At 34.7% G+C, this 22,670-nt stretch overlaps 1 protein-coding gene across 1 annotated transcript in view; it reads left to right on the top strand.

The window, feature by feature from the left end:
- Window positions 1-22,670, top strand: part of LOC121167618 (transcription factor SOX-6-like) — a gene marked incomplete at its 3' end in the record, with an annotated part of 317,078 nt that overhangs the window by 140,547 nt on the left and 153,861 nt on the right. Inside the window, exons 5-6 of the mRNA XM_040997162.1 lie at window positions 14,686-14,858; window positions 17,751-17,819. Coding sequence (XP_040853096.1) covers window positions 14,686-14,858; window positions 17,751-17,819 — 242 coding nt within the window. The remainder of the gene's footprint in view (window positions 1-14,685; window positions 14,859-17,750; window positions 17,820-22,670) is intronic.

The raw sequence follows: 22,670 nt of genomic DNA, 5'->3' as shown, positions 1-22,670 counted from the left end.
ATTGTGGTTGTGCTAGTCTACACTCCCGCCAACAGTGGAGTAAGGTGCCTTTCTCCCAACTTCCATGCCAGCAGGCTTTAGTAAAATTTTGAAGGTAGTCCAGTCTCACTGGAGTTAGGTGGAAGAAGCAATCAAATGAATTGGAGAAAATCTTTGCACTGTACAAAACAAATAGGGCATTAATATGGAGGTCCTATGAAGAGCTTCAGAAACTCAACAACAGCAAAACAAACAACCCTGTGAAGAAATGGGCGAAGGAAATGATCAGAGATTTTTCAAAAGAACAAATTTAAATAGCTAACAGACATATGAAAAAATGCTCAGACTACCTAGCTATCAGGGAAATATAAATAAAAACATTGAAATTCTGCCTTAAATCTGTTAAGTGTCATGAAAAACAATTTTCTTTACTGTTTATGTGTAATGTATGAAACTGTAGGGGATGAAAGAGTGTTCTTGAATTTTAAATGTTTCGTCATGACTAAAGATAGTCTAGCATCTTTTAAACTTTCATTTCAGAATAGTTTTAAATTTGCAAAACAGTTTGTGAAATAATGATAATGCAGAGTTCCCATGTACTCCTCTTCCCACTTTCCTGTTAATATTTTATGGTAGTATCTTTGTCACAATTAACAAACTATACCAAGCTCTCGACTCCCACTTAAAGACCTGTGCTCTTAATAGCACAAATAATTCCTATGTTTATATTGTGTTACTGAGTAGATTTTAAGCTATTTGAATATAGCGTTGTCTGATATTCTTGCAACTCTTGTGCTTGATTTGTACGGCGATAAGTAAAAGCTGGAAATGCTTTGTATGAATCCATACTATATTTTATTATACAGAATATAGCGGCCTAAAATGCTCACTCGAAGTGCGAATCTCTTCAGCAGAATTTGGTTTGTTTCATTCATCACCTTTCTGTACGCATTTACTTTTGTAAAAGAATAATTACTTTTATTCTCTTTTTCCTTAGCTCTGAATTGGCTAAAGCACTCTTTGCTTTAGGAAACATGTGAGAAAACTAAGATTTTCTATAAATGTTCCCAGTTATTATTTAACAGAATTTGGTTCCACAAACAGAATCCTGGATGCATCAAGCCCATGTTTATTTATGTCTAGTTTATTTAATCCCTTGCCCGTAGATTTTTATAGTTTCAAAATTCTTAAAAGATACTCACTTAAGTATTTCAGGCTTTTTTTCGATTTTTTTAAAAATCTTGATTCTACTGCCTATTATTTAGCATTTATTACTGAGATCTAACATAGTAACAACATAATTTGGGGATTCCTATAAAGCAGTGCCTGAAAGTTCCAGGAATGGGAGAATTATTTTTTTCTTTAAACCACATTGGAAGAATTTCTTTTTATTCTAACATGTTCTTGTTTTCATAGTGCCCTTTTAAATCTTCATTTGGCTTAGATTGATCAGGGTTTTTGTAATTACAGGTAGACTTCCATAATTATACTTTACTAAGAATATCTAAATATGGATTAGATTAGGGATTACATTACATTTTGAGTATTGCAGTACTCTAATTGTTCAGAAACAATTCTGTTTCTTCATTTTACTTATTTTGAGAGCGAGGGAGAGAGAATGAATCTCCTGTTTGCTGGTTCACTCCCAAATTTTAACAGCTGGGGCTGGGCCGGTCTGAAATCAGGAGCCAGATCTCAATCTATGTGTTCACACATTCTGATATGGAGGTGGACTCTTCAGTACTACACATAATATCTGCCACTTTTCCTTTTTAATTTTGGAAATGTCTATTTATAAACTTGCAAATATAATTAGACACAGGTTTAGCTCAGTTGTAGTGTGATAGGTTGTATTCTTTCATGTTTCTACTCAGATAATTTAGAAATAATTTGTTTATCTTAACAAGGAATTGAGTAAGCCTTTTTTTGTTTGCTTCCTAGAGATTAGGCATAATTTATGGAATGAATATTGGTGTGTAGATTTCTAATTCTGTCTTGCAGAATGAGGGAAAAAATCCTTTTTTTCCGTGTTTTATCCAAAGCCCGGTCACTTTGTGGTTTTTGTTGAAGCATTAGATGTTGTCTAGATTTCCACATATTTGATTGAATTTTCTCTTGAAGAAAATTTGTTTTACTGGTTTTTACCTCCATGAGACATTTTACTTTTTCCCTCGGAAAATAAGTACTTAATTTCATTAGTGCTTAATTATGTATAACCCACCAACCTTCCATACTTCAGAAGCAAATGTAATATTTTTATTGTCTTTTGGGTTGCCATTTTCCTTATAAAAAAAGAACATGTTCCTAATATCAAAATTGAAAGTAGTGATGACTCAGTGTAATTTTCTTGCTGAAGTTCTCTTTTACATGATTTTTTGTGTTATTTTGTTAAATTATAAGTTATATTTTCTAAAATAAGAAATATTGGCGTTAATATACTATCTCTAATTGGACATACTATTTTTGTAAGAAATATCATGACTGACTGTTTATATATGTGTTAAATTAAAATTTGTATTAAGACTAGAAATAGGGAGCCTTTCTACAAGTTTCATAAAATCAGAATTACTAAAATTTTATGTGACTAAATTTACATGAGTTCTAACTATATCTACAGTTATATATTTGTTCATTGAAAGTTATTATATCTTTTAAATAGTAAGAGATTGAGATTATTATTCTGTAGGATTTACCATCATATTTCAATCCTTCCAACTGCAAAATTTATGTCATAAATTGTTTTAGTGATTTTATTTATCAGTTATAAGGTCTGTATCTATGATATCACACAGAAACTTACAGTAAGTGAGAAAAAGCTACAACTTTGGTACCCTTATATTCTTGTATATCTGCTATTGTCCTGTAGATTTGCTTTAATTATCAAGAGAACCTTCTTGCATTTAAGACATGTCCTAGTCTGGGTGAAGGAATATTTCACAACAATTATATTTCTTACCATATATCTAGAACTCTTCTAGATATGGGTAGCCAGCTAAATGTTACTCAGCTAAGAAATTAAAATTTTAACTTTTGTTTAAACTTGTAGGTATAAAATAAGTGAAGATGATAAAACAAAATATTAAAACTTATGAGACATAGGGAAAGGAATGTTAAGAGGAGAATTTATAGCAATTAGTGCCTATATCAAGAAACTTGAAAGATACCAAGTTAAATGATCTACTGTGCATATCAAAGATCAACAAATGCAAGAACAAAGTAAGCCCCAAATTAGCAGAGGAAATAAATAATAATTAAAATTATAGGATAAATAAATGAATTGAAACAGAGACATACAAAAGATCAGTGAAATGAAGAGCTAGATTTTAAAAAATAGGTAATATTAATAAATCATTGACTCAAATAGCCAAAAAGTGAAAGAGATCCAAATTTCAGTCTGAGATTAAAGGAGATGTTAACCAATAAAAATAAAAATAATCTAGGATTATTACAAATGGCTATATATCAATGAATTGCAAGGTATGGAAGAAATGGGTACAGTTCTGGACATATAGTTTATCAAAATTGAGGCACGAATACATAGAAAGCCCTAATCCATCGTTAGAGACTGAATCAGCATTAAAGATTTCCTAATAACAGTTTCCCCCCCTGGAGCCCCCTCTTGTCACTATGGAAGGAGGTGTGTCCCTCTCTCAAAAAATCAAAGTACTGGATGACTTCACTGCTGAATTATACCAAATTTAAAGAAAATCCAATCCCAGTTCATATTAAACTATTCAGCTATTGAAAGAGATGAGATCAGCATGCTCTTAATTCCATAACCAGAGAAAGATACTAGGGAAGCAGGAAAAGTTCACCATATGCCAATGAATAAGTGTGATACATCACATTCAAATTTCAGAATTTGAAGAGTAAAACTTACATCATTATCTCAATAGATGGAAAAAAGTATTTGATAAAATACGAATTTAAAAGCCTAAAGCAAACTACTGAGTATAGATGGAACTTACTTCAATATAATGAAAGCAGCAAAAGCAAAAATAGACGTGGTGTTACGCCAAACTAAATAGTTTATGCCTAGCAAAGAAAACAATCAGCCACATGAAAAGGCAACCAGTAGAATGAAAGAATATATTTGCCAACCATGCAACTGATAAAGCATTAACATCCGAAATATATAAAAACCTTAAGAAACTAAGCAACAGCCATATCGCGTAGTCAAGAAATTGATAAAGTGCATAAATAGCATTTGTCAAGGGATGAAATAGAAATAGTCACAAGTATATGAAAAATGCTTACAATTACTTTCGGAAAGTGTAAATAAAAGCTACAGTAGGGGTTTCATCTTACCGCCATTAGAATAACCATCGTAAAAAATAATGTAATTTTCCTGTATAAATTCACATATAATTCCTTATTGCATGCTACTTGTTCTCTTCTAAATTATAATTTATGTTCAAGAACTATTTGACCTTTTTGCATATAATTCAAAATTGAATTTCTAGATGTAGTGTTTTCTGAGAAGAGAATTTTCCAATCAGTTGATATGGATTCATTTCCTTGCCATCAGACTTCATTTATGTTCACAAGATTTTAAGTAATTTTAAATTGTAGTTATTCAAACTATAGATGAGATAGTCTTTAATATTATAATTCTCAACAAAATGGTTGCAGCAAGAGACTTTTGTGCTCAATGAAATAAACCACTACCAAAAGGACAAACATCATATGTTCTCTCTGGTATAAAAAAAACATTTCTGCGAAATACACAACAAATGTATATATATATATATATACACACACACAGACACATATTTTTTGTAGATGAACTATGAAGACTAGCATACTGGAAAGTCAAGATACATTGCAATATGCATCTCTACTCCAGAATATAAGGACAACTTCCAACGAAGCTGTAAAATATACATTGACCATATGATACTGGATTTTCTACCTTTGCCTATACTTAGAAAACCATGATATAATTAAATAGCAAAATGATGGACTTGGGACTGTTGCTGAAACAATATTATTGTAATAATATGGGCGAAAAGAGTAGGGGGATGAGGAGACAGAGGACTCCCTATACCTACAAAAATATCATAGAAAATAATGCTAATTAAAAAAAAGAAAAAAATGTTACCAAATATACCAATAAGGTATTTAAGCTTGAAAAATATGCAAATGGACTCTCCAAGATTGTGCTGGCACAAGCTGGAGCTGGGCCAGGCTGAATAAGGCAAGGTGAATTCGCTCCATGTGTAGCAGAGTCAGGGAGCTGCACCATCACCTGCTGTATCCGATGTACTCAGGCTGCCACGTGGGAATATGTAGCTTCTAGTCCCAGTTCTGCTTTCAGTTCCACCCTCCTGCTTATTTTTTTCAAATTCCACCCTCCTGCTAATTTAATTTTTTTAAACACAGCTCTTCAGAATCTTGCAAATAGCAATGCCCATTGGGGTATCCTGATAGCTACAAACAACATAAAGATAAAATAAACAAGAATAAATTAATGGCTGGGCTGTGCCATCTATTTATTGATTGCTAATCAAATCGTTGACAACAGATATGTATTTCATGATATTAGTCCTAGAGTCTGGAAATTTTGGAAGAGCCTGGTGGATCCCCAAATCCAGGGGACCTCACCAACCAGTCTTCTGGGGAAATCCAGAATTCTCCTATTTGAGAGTCCAGATACACATATAAGGTCCAGTGGAATCAAACAAAATAACATAGATAGACTTTATTAGAACCAAACCAGTAGAACTTTAAAGAAACAAAACCATAATGAGAGAAAAGGTATGAATGTAATAGGGAGAAAGCAAAGTAATAAGAGATACCTGCAAACAGTGGTCAGCGCCTGTGATTCCCCGTGAGGACCCGCTGCTGAGTCTTGTGCTCACGGCCATTTTATTTGTTTATTAAAGATTTATTTATTTTTTAAATTGGAAAGTCAGATATACAGAGAGAAGAGACAGAGGAAGATCTCCCGTCCATTAATTCACTCCCCAAGTGGCCACAATGGCCAGAGCTAAGCCGATCCAAAGTCAGGAGCCAGAGGCCTCCTCAGGGTCTCCCACACGGGTGCAGGGTCCCAAGGCTTTGGGCCGGCCTTGATTGCTTTCCCAGGCTACAAGCAGGGAGCTGGATGAGAAGTGGGGTCACGGGGATTAGAACTGGTGTCCATATGCGATCCCAGAGTGAGCAAGGTGAGGACTTTAGCCACTAGGCTTTCGTGCCAGACCCGCTCATGGCCATTTTATAGAACAAAGAACTGAAGGGAACATTACATTTCAACAAAACACATTGGCATAAATAGTATAAGGAAATCTCTGGCTACTTTGTTAAGTGAACTGTTTGTGAAGCGAGAACATGTATCAACCACATTTTGCCTTTGTTGTACATGTTGAGATGAAACAGTCTGTGGCTACGCTGACTGACTCTGAATCTTACATGTGTGATTTGATATCTTGGGATTTGGGCAAGTTTTTTTTTAAACTTTTTAAAGTGGGGATAAGAATACGATCTGTTTGTGAGGACAATTGTAAGGAATACATGTATATGTACATGCATATGTGTGTATTTCTCATAATGTATATGTGTATATTCATTGTATGTGTGCATATTTATATTCTTCAATATGCACACAAGTGTGTGTATTCATTTCCCTCTGTCTCCCTCTGTCTCTACATATATTTATACATATATATATATATCTTCTTAGTATAAAGCAATTACCAAGTAAGTTTAAGATATTATTGTAATATAATACAATTATAATGTAAATAATAGTAAAGATAAATATAAAATTATATTACGCTTTCTGCTGTGTCAGAAATCCCTTTCATTTACACTAGGTAAACTGTAAATATATCTTAGAAATGGGCATAGTGCATGGTGTTTGTATAGGCAGTTGGCCCAAACCTGAGTTGTGCCTGGCAGGTTTCTTAGCCCTTTCGAAACTCATTTCCTAGATCTCTCCATGTAACTTCCTCTTGGCTAACACTTAACTGTTTTAGCCTACAGACTCACTACACCCATGGCAGCAGTATATTTGACTCGTGCAAATATTTGAGTATATTTTTCAGACTTTCCTGGGTGTTGTAAATATTGTATCTGGAATGTTGGAGAATGTCGGAGAATGCCAGAGAATGGCATGGTCTGCATAATTGTTGTGCTTGGGCTCAGAAACAGGAGGCCATATGCTGCTTTGGGGAGAGAAGGCTTAGAGAATAAGCATACAAAAAAAAAATTAAGCATACATAAGAGAGGATCCTGTCTGCCTGCATGCTGCTAATTTCAGGCATGTTATTTAATATCAAGATCTATTTTTACATCTAGAAGATGTCAAAGTTCAACATACTTATCTCTTTGGTTGCATGTTTGGTAAGAGTTTTTAAACTTTTTTATTTTGTAAGCAATGATTTACTGAGATTTTGTGTGTTACTGCTGTTTTAAAAAATTGTTTTCTTTCCATTATTATTGTTTTTTTCAGCTTTTTGGTGTGTGTTTCTAAGCCTTAGATGACATTGTAATCCAAGGTGACTCAATACTTTGCCTCTAACTTTCAGAAATTTCCTGACTCTGTATTCTAAATCTGGCATGTTGAAGGAAGGCGCCTTTCCCTTAGACTTTAGATTTCCTCCAATCAGAAATTAAGACTCAAATACAGTCAGATGCTAAGTTGTTTTGTCTCTCAATGGCTTGTTTTTTAATCAGAGTTGAAAATAACAGTGTAGCTTTTAAAAAGGGTGACGATTTAACAAGATAATTCATAAAAAGCTCTTATTAACATTTTTTTTCTCTTAATCCTTCCTTTCCTTTCTCCAAACTCTGATTGGGGCTTCAAGGAAAGTCTGGCCAGACTCAGTGGCAATATTGAGATACATTGTTTCAGTTTTCCATGCAAAGAGGATCAAGGAATTCCAAATCTCTGAGAGACAAGAGAGTATTATTTTTATCTGTAGGAGATGAGGATTTAGCAATTGACTGATTGCTATCCATAGAAAACTACTGCAAAAGGAGATCTGTCTTGTACTGAAGGAGAGATGTTTCAGGATACCTTCATTTCCGGCACCAAAAAGGATGGGATAATAAAGCACAGTGGGTCAAAGGCCCAGCTGTGAAGTGGGGAGCCCGGATGGCAGAATTCCATGGATTGTTCTGCTTCTGTTAGGATCTGCAACATGAATAGGCTGCAGCGGCTGCGGGAATAGACTCCTTTTGGCAGCCAAGAGGAGGAGAAGCTGAAGGAGAGGTGGCTGTGCCTGGAATAGACAGGAGAGTTTGTTTAATTTAAGGAGTACCTAGTTGTTCTTGTTTGTTCGCAATTGATTTTAATGGCATTGTACATGCTAGTGGTTTAGATGTTTAGAAAGTTCTCATCCATTCAGTGTGAGAGATAAAAAGTCTGTATCTCAACCCATGAGGCATTCTTCCTGTATAGTAGCTCCTAAGTAATTCCTGAGGTTACAGTTGCTGCATTTATTGAGCTTTTTATTTACTAAGGAATGGACAGTAGCATATGGGAGTGATGACAATAGCTGACTGATGAGAAACAAAGAAATTCCAGTATTCCGCTGTTTTGAAAAAACAAAGTCATTTAGAATTTGGTCATATTGGTTCAGCTGTTGTAACCAAAGAGTGATAAGATAATAGAGGTCTTTGTGGTGGTTTTGTACTGAAATCCTTTATCTTTATGATGCACTGGGGCCCTTTAGAGCAGAGAGCTTTTTAAACTGCTGTTGGATTCAGAACTCAAATTAGCTGCCCGGGCACTGGGACAGGGTTGCCTTTCTCAGGCAGTCACCACAAAGTAACTTTTATCAAGGGACCTTCTGATGTATGTTAGCTTCTTCAGCTTATCCTGTTTATTTTTTGTTGACTTTTTGCTGTCCTGTTTTGTGACCTTTAAAAGAAGACTATATCAAAAAAGGGCAGTGCTATATGATGGACTGAGCTTGTGAAGTGAAGACATCACAGTCCATGTGATGTGTGGCGAGGCGGCGGTATAAGAAGTGGGAGTTTAACGTAATTATCTGTGGGTAGAAAAGATCAAACGTAGCTCTCTTTTATGACTAGCACTGTTTTGACTTTCTTCTCAAACAATGTCTATTAAAAATTAGAACTGACCAGGGAGGCATTGATTCTTAAGAGGATATTCTTTTCAACTTCTTTTAGATTTTTCTGGATTGTTGGCTGAATTCCTTGGTTGGGTTGCTTTGAAATTAACATTAAGTGTTTTAATCTTTCTGGAATTAATATATGGAATAGTGTGTCTCACCCCAGAACTCCAGTCCCAAGGCACTGCTCTAGCTTCCCAAGCCTCTGGTCACAGCCAAATCTTAGTTAACCAGACTCCGTTTAACTTCATTGTTGAGTCCTGCTAGCTTAATTAAAACAGTGTCTCTATGAATTCAATAAAGTAGAATACTTAGGTGTAAGTTTTGTTTAAATTTCTTTGGACATGTTTGCAGTTAATGTCCTTTGTTCATTATTAGTTTGTGTTAGTAAAATAAGCATTCTCTTTTAATACTATTGCCCTTCATTTCATTAGAAAATACAGAGAAATTCATAGCATTGAATCTAGTAGTCTGTGTATCCTGTGACTTTTCTGTGTCTCTCCTTCCATTGCTGTGCTTTTTTCTAGATCTTCCCATTAGAGAAGTTAGGTTATCATCTTTCAGCAGTAACACACTTTTAGAGGACAAATATTAAGGAAATGACCTATTTGAACTTTTTAGGTGGTAAAAGTTCTACACATGAGGATAATGCAAAGAAAGTGAGAAACAATTGTGCTCTAGGGCAATCTACAAATTGCCTGCGTTGTCCTGCCATGGAGTCCTCGGCACTTTCTGATGCTCAATCTTAAGTCTAGAAGTACTAATTTCAAGCTTTTGAGCTGAATTATCCGGTGTATTGTAACTCTCACTTTTGCAAACTGACATAAGAACAGACTGTAAAGTAAGTTTTAAATTTGGTATTTGATTTTCTTTTTTCACAATACATTAAAAAGAGAATAACCCTATTCATCTTACCTAAATTGTCATCAACTAAGTTTTCTCTGTGGGTTTAGCCCTGGGGATATAGGTAGCTATAGTTTGTAAAGTTACAAAAAATGTATAGTTGATTTTTTTTCAATTTTTTCAGATTATGACCCTCCAAGAAGGCTAGAGGGCTGATTTTGAAAGTGTTACAATAAAAGATGATATTTGAAAACTTGTGATGGGGAAAATTGCCATCATATTTACATTTTGAACATGTTTCTTTATTTATGCACTATTGACTTCCTATTGAGACTGAAAATTTTAAGTACAACTGGTAAAGAATTCAATGGATCAAATTCAGTAAATCCGAAGTCACTAGAATAAAGGCCCCTAAGAAAGAAATGTGTCAATTTTAAAGGTCTTTCCTAACTGAAGACCATTTTGTGATAGAGCCAAAGGTTAATAAAATCAGTAGTGAATGTAGCAATTTTACAGATAAGCTATTCACAACAAGTGTAGTTACTTGAATAAAAAGCTAATTCAGTTCTAAAATGCCACATGCAGTAGCAGTGAATAGCTGCTTTTAGGTGCTTTCTGGAGGAGGATAAAATACAGAATCACGGCGCTCTTCTCTTCCAGCGTCCCTGGCTGCCTGTAAATTGCTGTGAATGGGGCTGTGGGCTGACAGGCTCTATTAAGACAAACTGCCTTTCTCATCGGAGAGATAAAATAAATCAGGTGTTTAGTCAAATTAAAATACTTCAGCTGGAGCAGGCCCTAGGGAACACTGATCCACCTGACTAATCTGAGAGAAACTCAAGACAGATGCGATTTGGGGATAAAGACGACCCCATGTAACAAAAAAAAAAAAAAAAAAAGAAAGAAAAAAGGGAAAAAAAAAACCCCTGCTGCACTGCCGTCTTTGAGTGGGAACATACAGTTTATAGTGGAGCTTCAGGCACACACTGTGTGTGATATTGGATAAAAGCAGGCACGCTGACTTGCAGAGACTGCGTGCAGAAGCGCTTTCTCTGGTTTCCTCTTTTGCGGCATCATAAACTACCTCTGTTTTCGTGTGGGAGGCCGAAGAGGCTACTTTCCCACTATGCTTTTTAAAGAATCACTTTTAAGATAGCCTGAAGGTTGTGAAACACAATGTGAGGCAGCTACTGATGACCTCTGCTGGCCTGGGCAGGTCCGCAGGGGATTCTGATCACACTTGAAAATGTGATTTAGGAGGCTGTTGTCCAGAGTTAATTCCAAAGAGCATTCACATAACTTGGCTGTGTTTAGGCTGCCCTACTATGTCCTATAGGTTGTCTATTTCGGTCATTCTGGCAATTCTAGTTTCTTGGCCTTGGCAAAATTTCATGTTTTAATATAACTAGTATTTTTTTTTTGAGATGAGATAACTAGTATTTGCAGATTGGTTGGTTGGTGGGATTCAGATGATGATATTTTTAGTAGACCAGTATAAATACGGTTAATTAAAAAACATTTTAAAAAAATCAAAATCACTACAGATGCTAAATCCCCAAATTTAAATCATTAGATGTGAAAAAATTCAAAGACAATATACAGAACAAAAAATGACCACATATTCACTCACGTTCGGGGAACTTACATTATTGTTTCGTGTAAATTTCTTTTTAATTTGATCCCAAAGGCTATATGATTATATAATTCTCCATTCAGGAGACATTTTAAATATCTTATTTTTTTTTTACTAAAGTAGTTTAGATTATTTTACTCCTATTTCCGTTGTTTTGCCACTTATAATCATTCAAAAATATATGAACGTCTCAAGTTTAAGAAAAAGTTAGTGACAGCCTTATCAGTGTATGAATCCTAAATCTTCAATTTAAAAATACTGTTTTCTGTACTGAGTTTTTCTTAAACTTGTATTTTCTAAGTCTAATGAAAAACTTATTTAATTGTCACTGAATATTCATAATTAATCAATTTGAATGTCACGATGATTTGTAAGGAGATTCAATTAAATGGTGCTATTCTGTAAATTTAGGCATACATACCTATTAACATGATACTCCACTTCCCTGTTTTGTGTGCACGGGACAATGTGGTATAAATTGAAATTTATTAAAAATGACTTTGTTTAAAATGGAAGATGAGACCATTTTCCAAACTTTACTTGAATATCCACTAGTAGATTGAACTCATTGGCCCTTGATCCAAACTTCCTGTAAAAGTTCTTTCTCATTTTAACAGAATCTTAGTTTCTTAATGAGTCCATTATTCAATAAACTATTAATCACCTTATGGGTACATGTTCAGTAAGAAAATACATGCAAAGTAGCATATTTTACCATAAATATATGTAATAAAATGTGCCATATCCAGTTTGTCTCATAATGTTCCAATCTGTTTACCCTGTAGTGAGAATGACATTATGTCTTACCTAAAATACTTTAGCAATTTTGGATCATTCTTAAAACAATGTGAGGGTTATCAAATAATTGGAAGGGACTGAGTGGTTTGTCTTTTTCCTGCCTCTGTAGTTTCATCTAATACTCTGCTCAAGTTTTCCTTTCTCAAATTTCATTTCTTTCTTTCTTTCTTTCTTTTTGAATTTCTAAAACACACTGAACCTTTCCTCCCTATTCCTTCTAGAAAGTTCCTTAACCACCAACCAGTCTCTAGCAACTTGCTTTTTTCAGTTGTAGTTCTTTGGCCTGGCAACATTTCATATTTTATGGAAAGCCTTTGATCGAATCTTCCAGCTTTTGTCTCATTAACTCCTAAGCGTCCTCTTAATATGTTATCCTCCTCTTAATATGTTCTCCTCCTAATATGTTATCCTCAAAGTTGAGAATCCTGCTGAACATGGTTAAACCTCCTCCAACGACTTTTCTGGTTTGCAATCATTTAACTGTGTAGCACATTTATATATGTGATGACATGATTAAGCAATGTCCTTCAGCTTTGGATCATGACTGCCCAAGAGTAGGGACTAAATCCACTTTTATTTACTGTGGCATCAACAGTTCTTGTGGTAGTATCAAACACAACAGTTGCCGTTGAGGAAGTAGTTCTTGCCCTTAAAATGAAATGAACAAATAAACAAACAAATCTACCTTTCCTACTTTATTATTTTGTACCTTCTCATTTCTGTATATATTTAAATATATGTTGAGCTTTTTGTGTCTTTGAAGATAGCCTGTTTAGAGTCTGGATGTTATGTTTTAATGGTTCTGGGTGTAGAAGTTCTCTGTTTTTCCCATGCTAAAATGTCTATTGCCAAAATAAAAGCTGATTTTCTTTTAAGCAATACCAAGAGTTAGAGAGAATAGCTGGTCACTAGTCTTGATATAGTGTTAGTTTCCTTAGACGTGTAGCCAGTATCTTCACATATCACTATTTCTCTCTCCCTTTTAATTTTAATGTTAGGCATCCTTTTAGCTCAAGATTCTTTAAGGGACACAGAGGCTTTCATTAGGAACTTGAGCTCACATTCGGAATCCTGAGATAGTCCTAAATGTGGCACCCTTTCTGTAGATGTCAGCTTCGTCTTGTGCCAGCCAGTATCCTCTGAAGGTGCCTCTTCTCCATGGAGCCACTCAAGACATAGGGCCGCTCATAATTCAAATATTTTTAGCTTCTTAGATAGCTCTGGCTCTTTTTTTCTTTTTTTTAAGCAAGAATAAGGAGGGTTTCATAAAGAGGTTGGAAGTTTCCCCTACCACATACACAGAAATTGGCAATCTTTTTCCCCTTTGACAGCTGGTGGCGTCTTTCTGAAAAGCTTTCAAATCATAGATCATTTCTTCATAATGAAACCTGTGTGGCTCAAATACACTGGATTGAAATTCTTATCTTATGCTGTGGTAAAATGCTCTAATTTAGATTCACAAAAGGATTCTGCGCCCTTTACTTAGGAGAGCTGTGCAATTTGTCCATAAAAAAAAGGACTGTTCAGCACCATTAGTGCATATCGTAAGTGTTCAGCGACACTATATTCATTAAACAGCATATCCTTATGCATAACCTTTTCAACCTTGAATGTGTTTCCTCCCCTCCCCTTTCGAAGAATGACAGGTGACAAAGGGGTGAGGAGCCCTTTCTTCCTCCCTCTCCCAAGCAACGTGGTTGCCTCTAAGGATGAACTTGAGAACATTAGCTTGATCCTTTCTAAGAAAAAATAAAAATCATGTTCAACTCTTTCTTACCTGAGGTTGTTTTTATTCTCTCTGTAGAACTCATTCTATAGCCAAGAGTTTGATTTTTGACTTCTCAACTTCAGAGACAAATCTTAGCACAATAGAAGTTTTGAGGACAGTCATGAAAAATCATTAAATGACATTTATTAAACATATAGTATAGCTTAGATACTGTTAGTCATTGAAGATAAGTTAAATATAAAATATTACCATAATGCACAGTTTCTGATCTTTGTAGTTAAATATCATAGATCCTGTAGCTGAATCTGATTTGTGGTGGATTGGGTAGGAGGGAAAATGGCGAAAAAGGAGAAAATGGGATAGAAAAATTTGCCCTTTTTATTTTGATAAAGAAGGAGGAATGAGTGGGAATTGTATTGGTGGTGGTGTTTTCTCTTGGCAGGAATTCTAGCTTTCATTCTACCAGTGAAACTACTGTGTGGTGGTCCTGCACTGCCAGTGGCCCACAGTCATTGTCCCAGATCTTCAGCTGTCTTCAGATCATCCCTCTCTAAATTCTGCCCCTTTCCTTGACAAACAGATGTTCCTCCAGCTTGTGAGGCCTCTCCTCTCTTTCCTTTTAGGTACACCTGAGAGCTTGGCTGAAAAAGAACGGCAGCTCTCCACCATGATCACCCAGCTCATCAGTTTACGGGAGCAGCTCCTGGCAGCACATGACGAACAGAAAAAACTGGCAGCCTCACAAATTGAGAAACAACGGCAACAAATGGATCTTGCTCGCCAACAGCAAGAACAGGTGAGCCCCGTTAAAGGAGCTGACATACTGGAGATTTGGAATGCGTCAGGCTCAGTGACCAGTCACACTGATGGGCTTATTTGTTTAGAACTTTTCTAAAAGCAAATAAATAAAAATAAATGTACGCATAAATATTTTTAAAAAGCAAAAGGGAGGGAGGGAGGGAGGGAAGGAAGGAGGAAGGAAGGAAGGAAGGAAGGAAGGAAGGAAGGAAGGAAGGAAGGAAGGAAGAAAAGAAGGAATGAAGGAAGAAAAAAAGAGGCTTTCTAGAAATCCAGAGTCTTCAAGAATATTGAGCTAGGTGGATGACAAAGAAAGGCAGCCCTGCAGGCTGGGTGTAACTGAAATGGTAGATTGTTTGAGGAGCTTGGTTAATTATCAGGAGATGTTTTCTGACATAAGCATAGCATGTATTCTTGCCTTCACTGAGAGTGACTTCTGCCTGGCCCTTGCTTTGCTCATACTTTAAAAGGCGGTTCTGTTCTTGAAAAACTTTTGGCCCATTAAACACATTGGCCCATTTTTTTCCTCTGGCTTTAAAGTTAAAGAAGCCATAGATCTTGATTTTCCCCCAAATAGTCCTGCCTTCTGCTTGTTTTCCAGGGTATTTGTTAATATTCCACCTCCTTCCACTTGTAAAAGTTGTCCTGGTTCAATGATTAATTATGTGAGCATCACTATTTATTACACAGGTAAATCATTGGAAACAAATTAGCACCTGGTTTCTTAAAGAATCAGATTTTAATGACTTAGAATTGAGAACAAGGAAAAAATAGCTACGATTAAATATGGATCTTTAAAAATTGAATCACTTTCCCCAAGGTTTTTCTTGTCTCATAAGAGTACATTAATCTAACAACAATAATCCTATAGAGTAGTTCCCGATGCTTTAGATTAGACAGACCCAAATTAATGTGCAGTTTTTAGGAATCTGACATTATTACTGGAATTATCTTTTCAGTTAAATGTATTTTATAGGGGTATATAGAGCAATATATGCTCTGTTGATTTTAATGAGTTGTGACGTCTGGTATTTTATATGCTTGAATATTTGCCCACATGTAGGAATATGGACTCAGCCCCTAATGGAAAATAACATAAAGGAACACTGTAAAAAATCAGAAGTTAGAATGTCATTTAGCCATCCAGAGATGACACAGTAATTAACTATTGACACTTGTGAATAAGCTAGCACAAATTAATCTTGACACATTTGCAGACGAGTGATATCTTACAGTGAACACTTTGTAATTATATTTCAAAATGAAAATTAAATGACACTTAAAACTAGGTTGTCATGCTCAATGAAGCGAGCATGTAGCTCAACCGATTGGCAAATAAAATTCAGAATTTGAGCCACATGGTGCTTATGTACCATACTTCACTGTGTCAAACCCATACGTTTAGAGTGGATGATAGTAATTGCAGTGTGGTGTTTTGGATGCATTTCTATGCAGCACTTTATCATTTAGGAGGGACCATCAATATTAAATGCCTAGTGGTGTTTCGCTGGTTTGCTAAGAAGAAATAAATATTCAGAGAATCCAGTTTCTGAACCTGGAGCTGCAGAGTGAGTTGTCCATTTCTGATTTGAGTAGGAACAAACAGACAGAACTATTCTAACCTGCTTAAACTATGTTCTTATTTTGTCTGTAAAGCATTGGGGAAGTAGTTGTCCTTTGTCCCAAACTACAGTCCTTGTTAGGAACAATATCCTGGCTTACAGTATGATCCGGTAATCATTAAGAGTATAAAGAAATATTGGGGAGTGGACTGCAGTATTATTGTTCCAAGCTGAATGAAATGTGATTTGAACATTTCTCCTCGCACAAGGTTAGAACATCAACAAGGCACAGGAAATATATAATTGGGGACTGATCCACACTCATTGTCACTTTTAACATAGCTCACTCTGGAATGTTGGCTTTGGAAGTAGGAAGAACAGAGTGTAACTTTTCCCTATATGACACTACCAAACCAAATCCTCTAAGTGTTCTCTGGCCCCTTTTCTTTCTTGCTTCTTACACTGACAGCGTGTCCTCAGTAAGAAACTGTATATAACAGGTCAGTGTTTGAGAACCAGGCAGCCTGATATCTGATTCATGCTTCGCTGTGAACACTGTGATCCCAAGGAAGTTGTTTGTCCTCTTAGGGGGCAGATCAGGTCCGCTGGAGGGCTTACGTTAGCTGGTTAGTCTTTCTTTTTATAGATCAGATATCATAGAAATATGTTGGATTTGATTGCCGGATGAAGTGAGAGGATATAAACTTTGTATGTGGATTCTGCACTGTAAAGTAAACATATTTCCCTTAATAGGATACATTTTAAATTATGGTTTAGTTGGCTTTTAAAAGTCTGTTGGATTTCACATACAACATTACCATGAAAGGCTGAAACTTTTTGACTTTTCATTGTGTTTCTGACATTGCTTTGATAATATTTGTAAATGTGTAAGTAATGCAAATCTTTGCAAGAAAAAAGATTTCACAAAGGTGAATCATACACACAGTAATAGGCTTTTGCTTGCCTTTTTTTTTAGATTTACTTTAATACATAAATTTAGCCTTTAGAAAAATATATCCAGAGTTTTCCAGTCATTGTAAGCATTTAAATTCTACATTTCTATTATTTTCAGCTGACCAGTAAAGAGAGGTGAACAACTCACTGATGTAATAGAGGGGTTGGTTTTCATTTGTAGTTAGAGCAAACACACCTGTTTAAATTTCTTTTTTGCTTCTTTCCAGTTTTCTGATTCTGCCCTTCCTGTTTTATAGGAGCTCTTTTGCATAGAGAAGCAGTAAAGCATTCTTGTAACACCAAGAGAGAGGCCTGAAGTAATCGCTAAGGTGTAAACATTTCATTTTAACTTAATGAAACTTTATTTCTGATAGATTGCAAGACAACAGCAGCAACTTCTGCAACAGCAGCACAAAATCAATCTCCTGCAGCAACAGATCCAGGTCAGTGTATTTTATTACTCTCATCTGATTATTCTTAGATACTTTCCTCCTTGAAAATGGAATTTAAAATCCTGCAAATGCTGTCTTTTCAGCAACACAAATAGGACAGTTATTCAGGAGTGTTACACACAGTTGTGTAAGTGGATGTAAGAGATATGGACTAGGCAGTGATACGAGCATTCTTCTCCAATGTGATGCGTAAATAGAACAAATCTTATTTTTTTCTTTTCCCTTTCACATTTACCTAATACAATCTGGTGGAAACTTGGTGGCTGCAAGGTAACATACAGGTGCTGCTTTTGTTGCTACAAACTGTTTTTTGCCTTGTATTTTTCATGTAATTGCGTCACACAGGAAAACTTACTTTTGTGTACTTGTTAGCACTGATTAGGCCAATCATGAGAAGAATCAGGATAAAAAAGGCTGTGAGTAATGAGTTTGTCCCTTAATAAATAAATATTAACCAAATTCCTTATAGATTCTGAGGGAATATATAATTTAATGGTAGCTTGTCTTCAAGGATCTTACAGTCTATAAACGAAGAAAATAATTTTACCACAATTTAGAAATCTCCTTTTTCTATGGCATTGAAAAAATGCATAAACCACAATTAACAATATTCTGGGAGGTGAAGAAGATGAGTTCTTTTCTGTCATTCCTTTACTTACCTGCTATGGTTAATTCAAGATATGGGCCAGCATATTCTAAATAGCATTACTTTTTTTGAAGTTAATATCACAACCTTTGTATTATTTTAATTTAGCATAAAATCACAGTTTAATTTCCTGTCTTACCAATGAACGCAGTGATTTGCACTTAGAGCCCCGATTTATTTTGTTAATTGTGCTTAGCAGACCAGGCAGTACTTAACTGAGTTTAAAATACTGATTTGGTATCTGAAGAAGTATCTTCTCCTAAGTTGGCATTTTTTCCAGCAAACTTCGTAAGAAGTTTTTTTTTGTTTTTTTTGCAACTTGTTTCTGTTGTTTATGGTTTGATCCTATAGTATGTGTCAACATTCATATATTTCCAAATAAAACAGTCTAAATGTACGTGACTTAGAATCTCTGGTTTTGTGACGCTCAGTCATAACAATTGAATCTTGGAATAATTTCTTATCCTGATATCTCTTTTATGACTCATGCTGAGATCCTTAATTAAATAACTGTCCAGGTGTTCCCTTGTTCTGCCCTTATTAAAATTTTTAGTGCATCCCCTACTGCTAAGGTCAAGATTTTTAGCCTGTGGCTTCCTACATTTTTCTCTAGATTCCTCTAAGAACTCAGTAGGTGTTAAATAACATGATCATTTAGTTCTCCCTGTTGCTCTTATTTGTAATATAGTAATGTAAGAAGTTTCTTAAGATATTCCTGTATCAGTTATTTGTACTAATTTTGCTACCTTTTTTTTTTTACCACTTTTTTATTTCTAATATATTTTATTTCTTAGTCCAGTGTTATCTGTATTGATGAGGTTTCTTAATTGATGTTTTCCTGTATTGGAGACCTCAGATGAGTAATGACTATAGCAGTTTTGAATATTTTTATGAGATATCATTAGTATTTATTGATTACATATGATTTTATAGTTATAACTTGACTAGATTAAATTGATGTCTTTTTCTGGAAATGATAGAATGTGATCTTAAGATAGTCATCAAAATGTTCCATTTGAGAAGATAAACATAAATTTCCAAGTGTTCTAATAGCAGTTTAGTTGCTTTTATAACTTGTGAATATTTCTCGTGTATAAATGCTTAAGAAACTTTCAGCTAATCAGCACTTATTGTAGTTGTAGAGAAGCTCAATGTAAGTTACATTCATTTTAGAAATATAGGACCCTTGGTAACAAGAATTCATATGTATCTTTTAAACAAGGAAGTAAATAAGACTTGTATTATAGTTGATTCTGTTCAAAGCTGTTGCTTCCCAGTGTCATTTCCACTCATAACTTGTCAATATGAGAGCATTTGAAGAATTTTTCAAATACTGAAACACAGTCTTTGGACAACTGTGACATTCACAATACAGTTATCTGTCATTCTGGCATTTATAGTTACTTTTTTGGAAATGGAGTGAGTTAAGGAAAATTTCAACATGATCAATTTATGAAAGGGTTATATTTGTGTTTTAGTATGCATTTTAAGCAAAATATAAAATTCATACTTTTTCTGTTACTAAAAAAAGCATTCTCATATCTCAGAATGGAACAATGAATAAAACAATTTTAAGAAGAAAACAAACTTCTAAAAGAAAATTTTCACTACTGAGACAATTTTAGCAAATTTGACATTTTTGCTTGTTTTAAATCTTAAATTTTGCAACCTATTTGTTAACAGGGTCAATACGATTTAAGCCACAACAATTAGCTGTTTGCCTTGGAGAATCAGTTCCTTACAGTCAAATTTGTTCTATTATTCCCCCAATTTGTAGTTTTAATGAAAAGGGAAAGGTATATAACTTATCTTAATAACCATACACCAAACAGTCTGGATCTACTACAATTGAAACAAATGAAAATCTCAATGGTTTGAAAAAAATTGAAAAATAGGGATTTTAAAATTAGAAATAGCAAAAGAAATGATTGAGATAATATTTTAAAAAGGTTCCATGTTGGGGCCCTGGCGCAATGGCCTAGCAGGTAGAGGCCTTGCCTTACACTTGGCACAATCCCTTGTGGGTGATAGTTCTGATCCTGGCGACCCCGCTTCCCATCCAGCTCCCTGCTTGTGGCCTGGGGAAGGCAGCCGAGGATGGTCCAAGGCCTTGAGACCCTGCATCCAAGTGGGAGACTCAGGCTCCTGGCTTTAGATGGGCTCAGTTCCTGTTGTTGTAGCCGCTTGGAGCGTGAGTCGGTGTCTCCTCCTCTGTATATCTGACTTTCCAATAAAAATAAATAAATCTTTAAAAAAAGGCCCCATGTCTATTTACAACCATTTAAAATGTATATATGAAGCTAAAAATAAGTTCATTTTTCTCTGTCGAGTATACTTTTTAAACTTTTTGCCTTAATAAATAATAACAAGTTTTGAAAGACACCCTTTCTTTTCCACTAAAAGAAACATTTTTTTTGAGATGGTGTATTTTCAATGCTTCACTAAGTAAAGGGTTGAAGACCAAAAGTAAAAAGACAATAGATCAGCAAAGGCACAGGCATAAGCCATAAACAATAACCAAGTGAGAGATGTCAACTTTACCAATGTACAATAAAATCCAAGATAGTCACAAATCATCAAAACTATAGTGTGTATATAGTATATAGTACAGCACAGTACTGTATAACTTCTAACGAGAAGACATACGTACCCCTAGGAGCATGGAAGCTGTATTGATAAATTATTATTGATTTTGTGGACTCACAATATTTTTTGGTGAGTCAATTTTTACCACTTAAAACTCAAACTAATAATTTTAAATAATTATACAATAATATTAGTAGACCCTTTAGTAGGCTATTTGTGGTGAATTTATAAATCCCTCTGTGCTTTAGGGAAAATGGTGATTTTTTAAAAAAATTATTGTATGATAAATAATTATGTGGCCCAGGAATAAACATTTTTGATAATTCTAGGACAAATGTAGCACAATTTTTATTAAGTCTGTGGAAAGCAAAGCTAAGGAGTCAGTGTGTGAATCCTTACACTTGTCAACGTTGATTTTGATGCAGTAATTTCATTCTTTCTCTGCCACCAATTGTTTTGTAGGATTTTAGCCAATAGTATGAAGCATTTTATTTATGAGTTATGTAAATTGGTAAACAAAATCCACTTTTAATTCCTGGGACAGTTGTAAAAAAATTACCTATTTATTGTAATTTCAATTAATTCTTAATATAAGATCATTGCAAGTCAAGCAGAAAACTCTCTATAAAATCTGATGTCTTAATCCATGTATCTCTCTTTCTCTCTATGTATATATATGCTTATCTGATCATGTTATGGCTTTCAATCTAGAGAAGATACTGTTTATGAGTGCAATGTACCAGCTTCTTTGATTTCCATATCATATCCATAGGAGCACATATAAGTGATGACATTTTGTATCTGGCAGTTTAGCATTGAAAAATAATTTGACTTATTATTAAAATAGCATTGTAAAATCTTGTTTTTCCAGGGATGGATTATTCTGCAATCATTGGGGTGACTTTAGACCCCAATTTTAGAATTATTCAAGGAACTTGTACCATGTGCCAAACAAGCAGTATTCTCCCTCACAGTAACCGACCAGCATTCTCTTAAGAATGGATTGACTGGTTGGGATTTTATATGGGTATATGGTCTTCTGACCCAGGGCCAGTGATTTGTATATTCACAATACACATTTTGTATAATTGTGAAACATCAGTATAATTGTGAAACTTGAAATAGGTCTCTGTTTTCTTTATAACCAATATGTTTCATTGCTTTCCATTACTTAACATGTATTACATGGCAAACTCAATCTGTAGGTGATGTGAACTAAATGCTATTGCTTGCAGGTTCTCTTTGTCTTATCTGAAAATTTTATTTTTTAAAATATTGTAGAACATGCTTTTTTTTTTACTTTTCCCACAATCAAATTTTTTAGCTTCAGTGAAGTGTCATTTTGTTCTTAAGCATATATGAGAATTTTTCTTATAGAGTGTTTTCTATTTCAAATAAGCATTCATTAGTGCTATTGCTAAATTTTGTGTCTGTCATGAAACATTAAATATGTATTCTCTTTTCTTCTTGCATAGAAAGAAGAAAGATGTTAATGTTATAAATAAGGAAATGATTGCTGTTAAACGATTAAACAGAATAATTTGAGATGTACCCTTACCTTTTGAGGAGATAAAATGTGCCTTTTGTTTCTGCCAGTGTGATTAACTACC

Source organism: Ochotona curzoniae, unplaced genomic scaffold, assembly GCF_017591425.1.
Source record: "Ochotona curzoniae isolate NIBS_2020 unplaced genomic scaffold, NIBS_Ocur_1.0 patch401, whole genome shotgun sequence".
Taxonomy (NCBI): domain Eukaryota; kingdom Metazoa; phylum Chordata; class Mammalia; order Lagomorpha; family Ochotonidae; genus Ochotona; species Ochotona curzoniae.
Note: the sequence above shows the minus strand (reverse complement) of the source record. Positions and strands in the feature narration are given on the sequence as shown.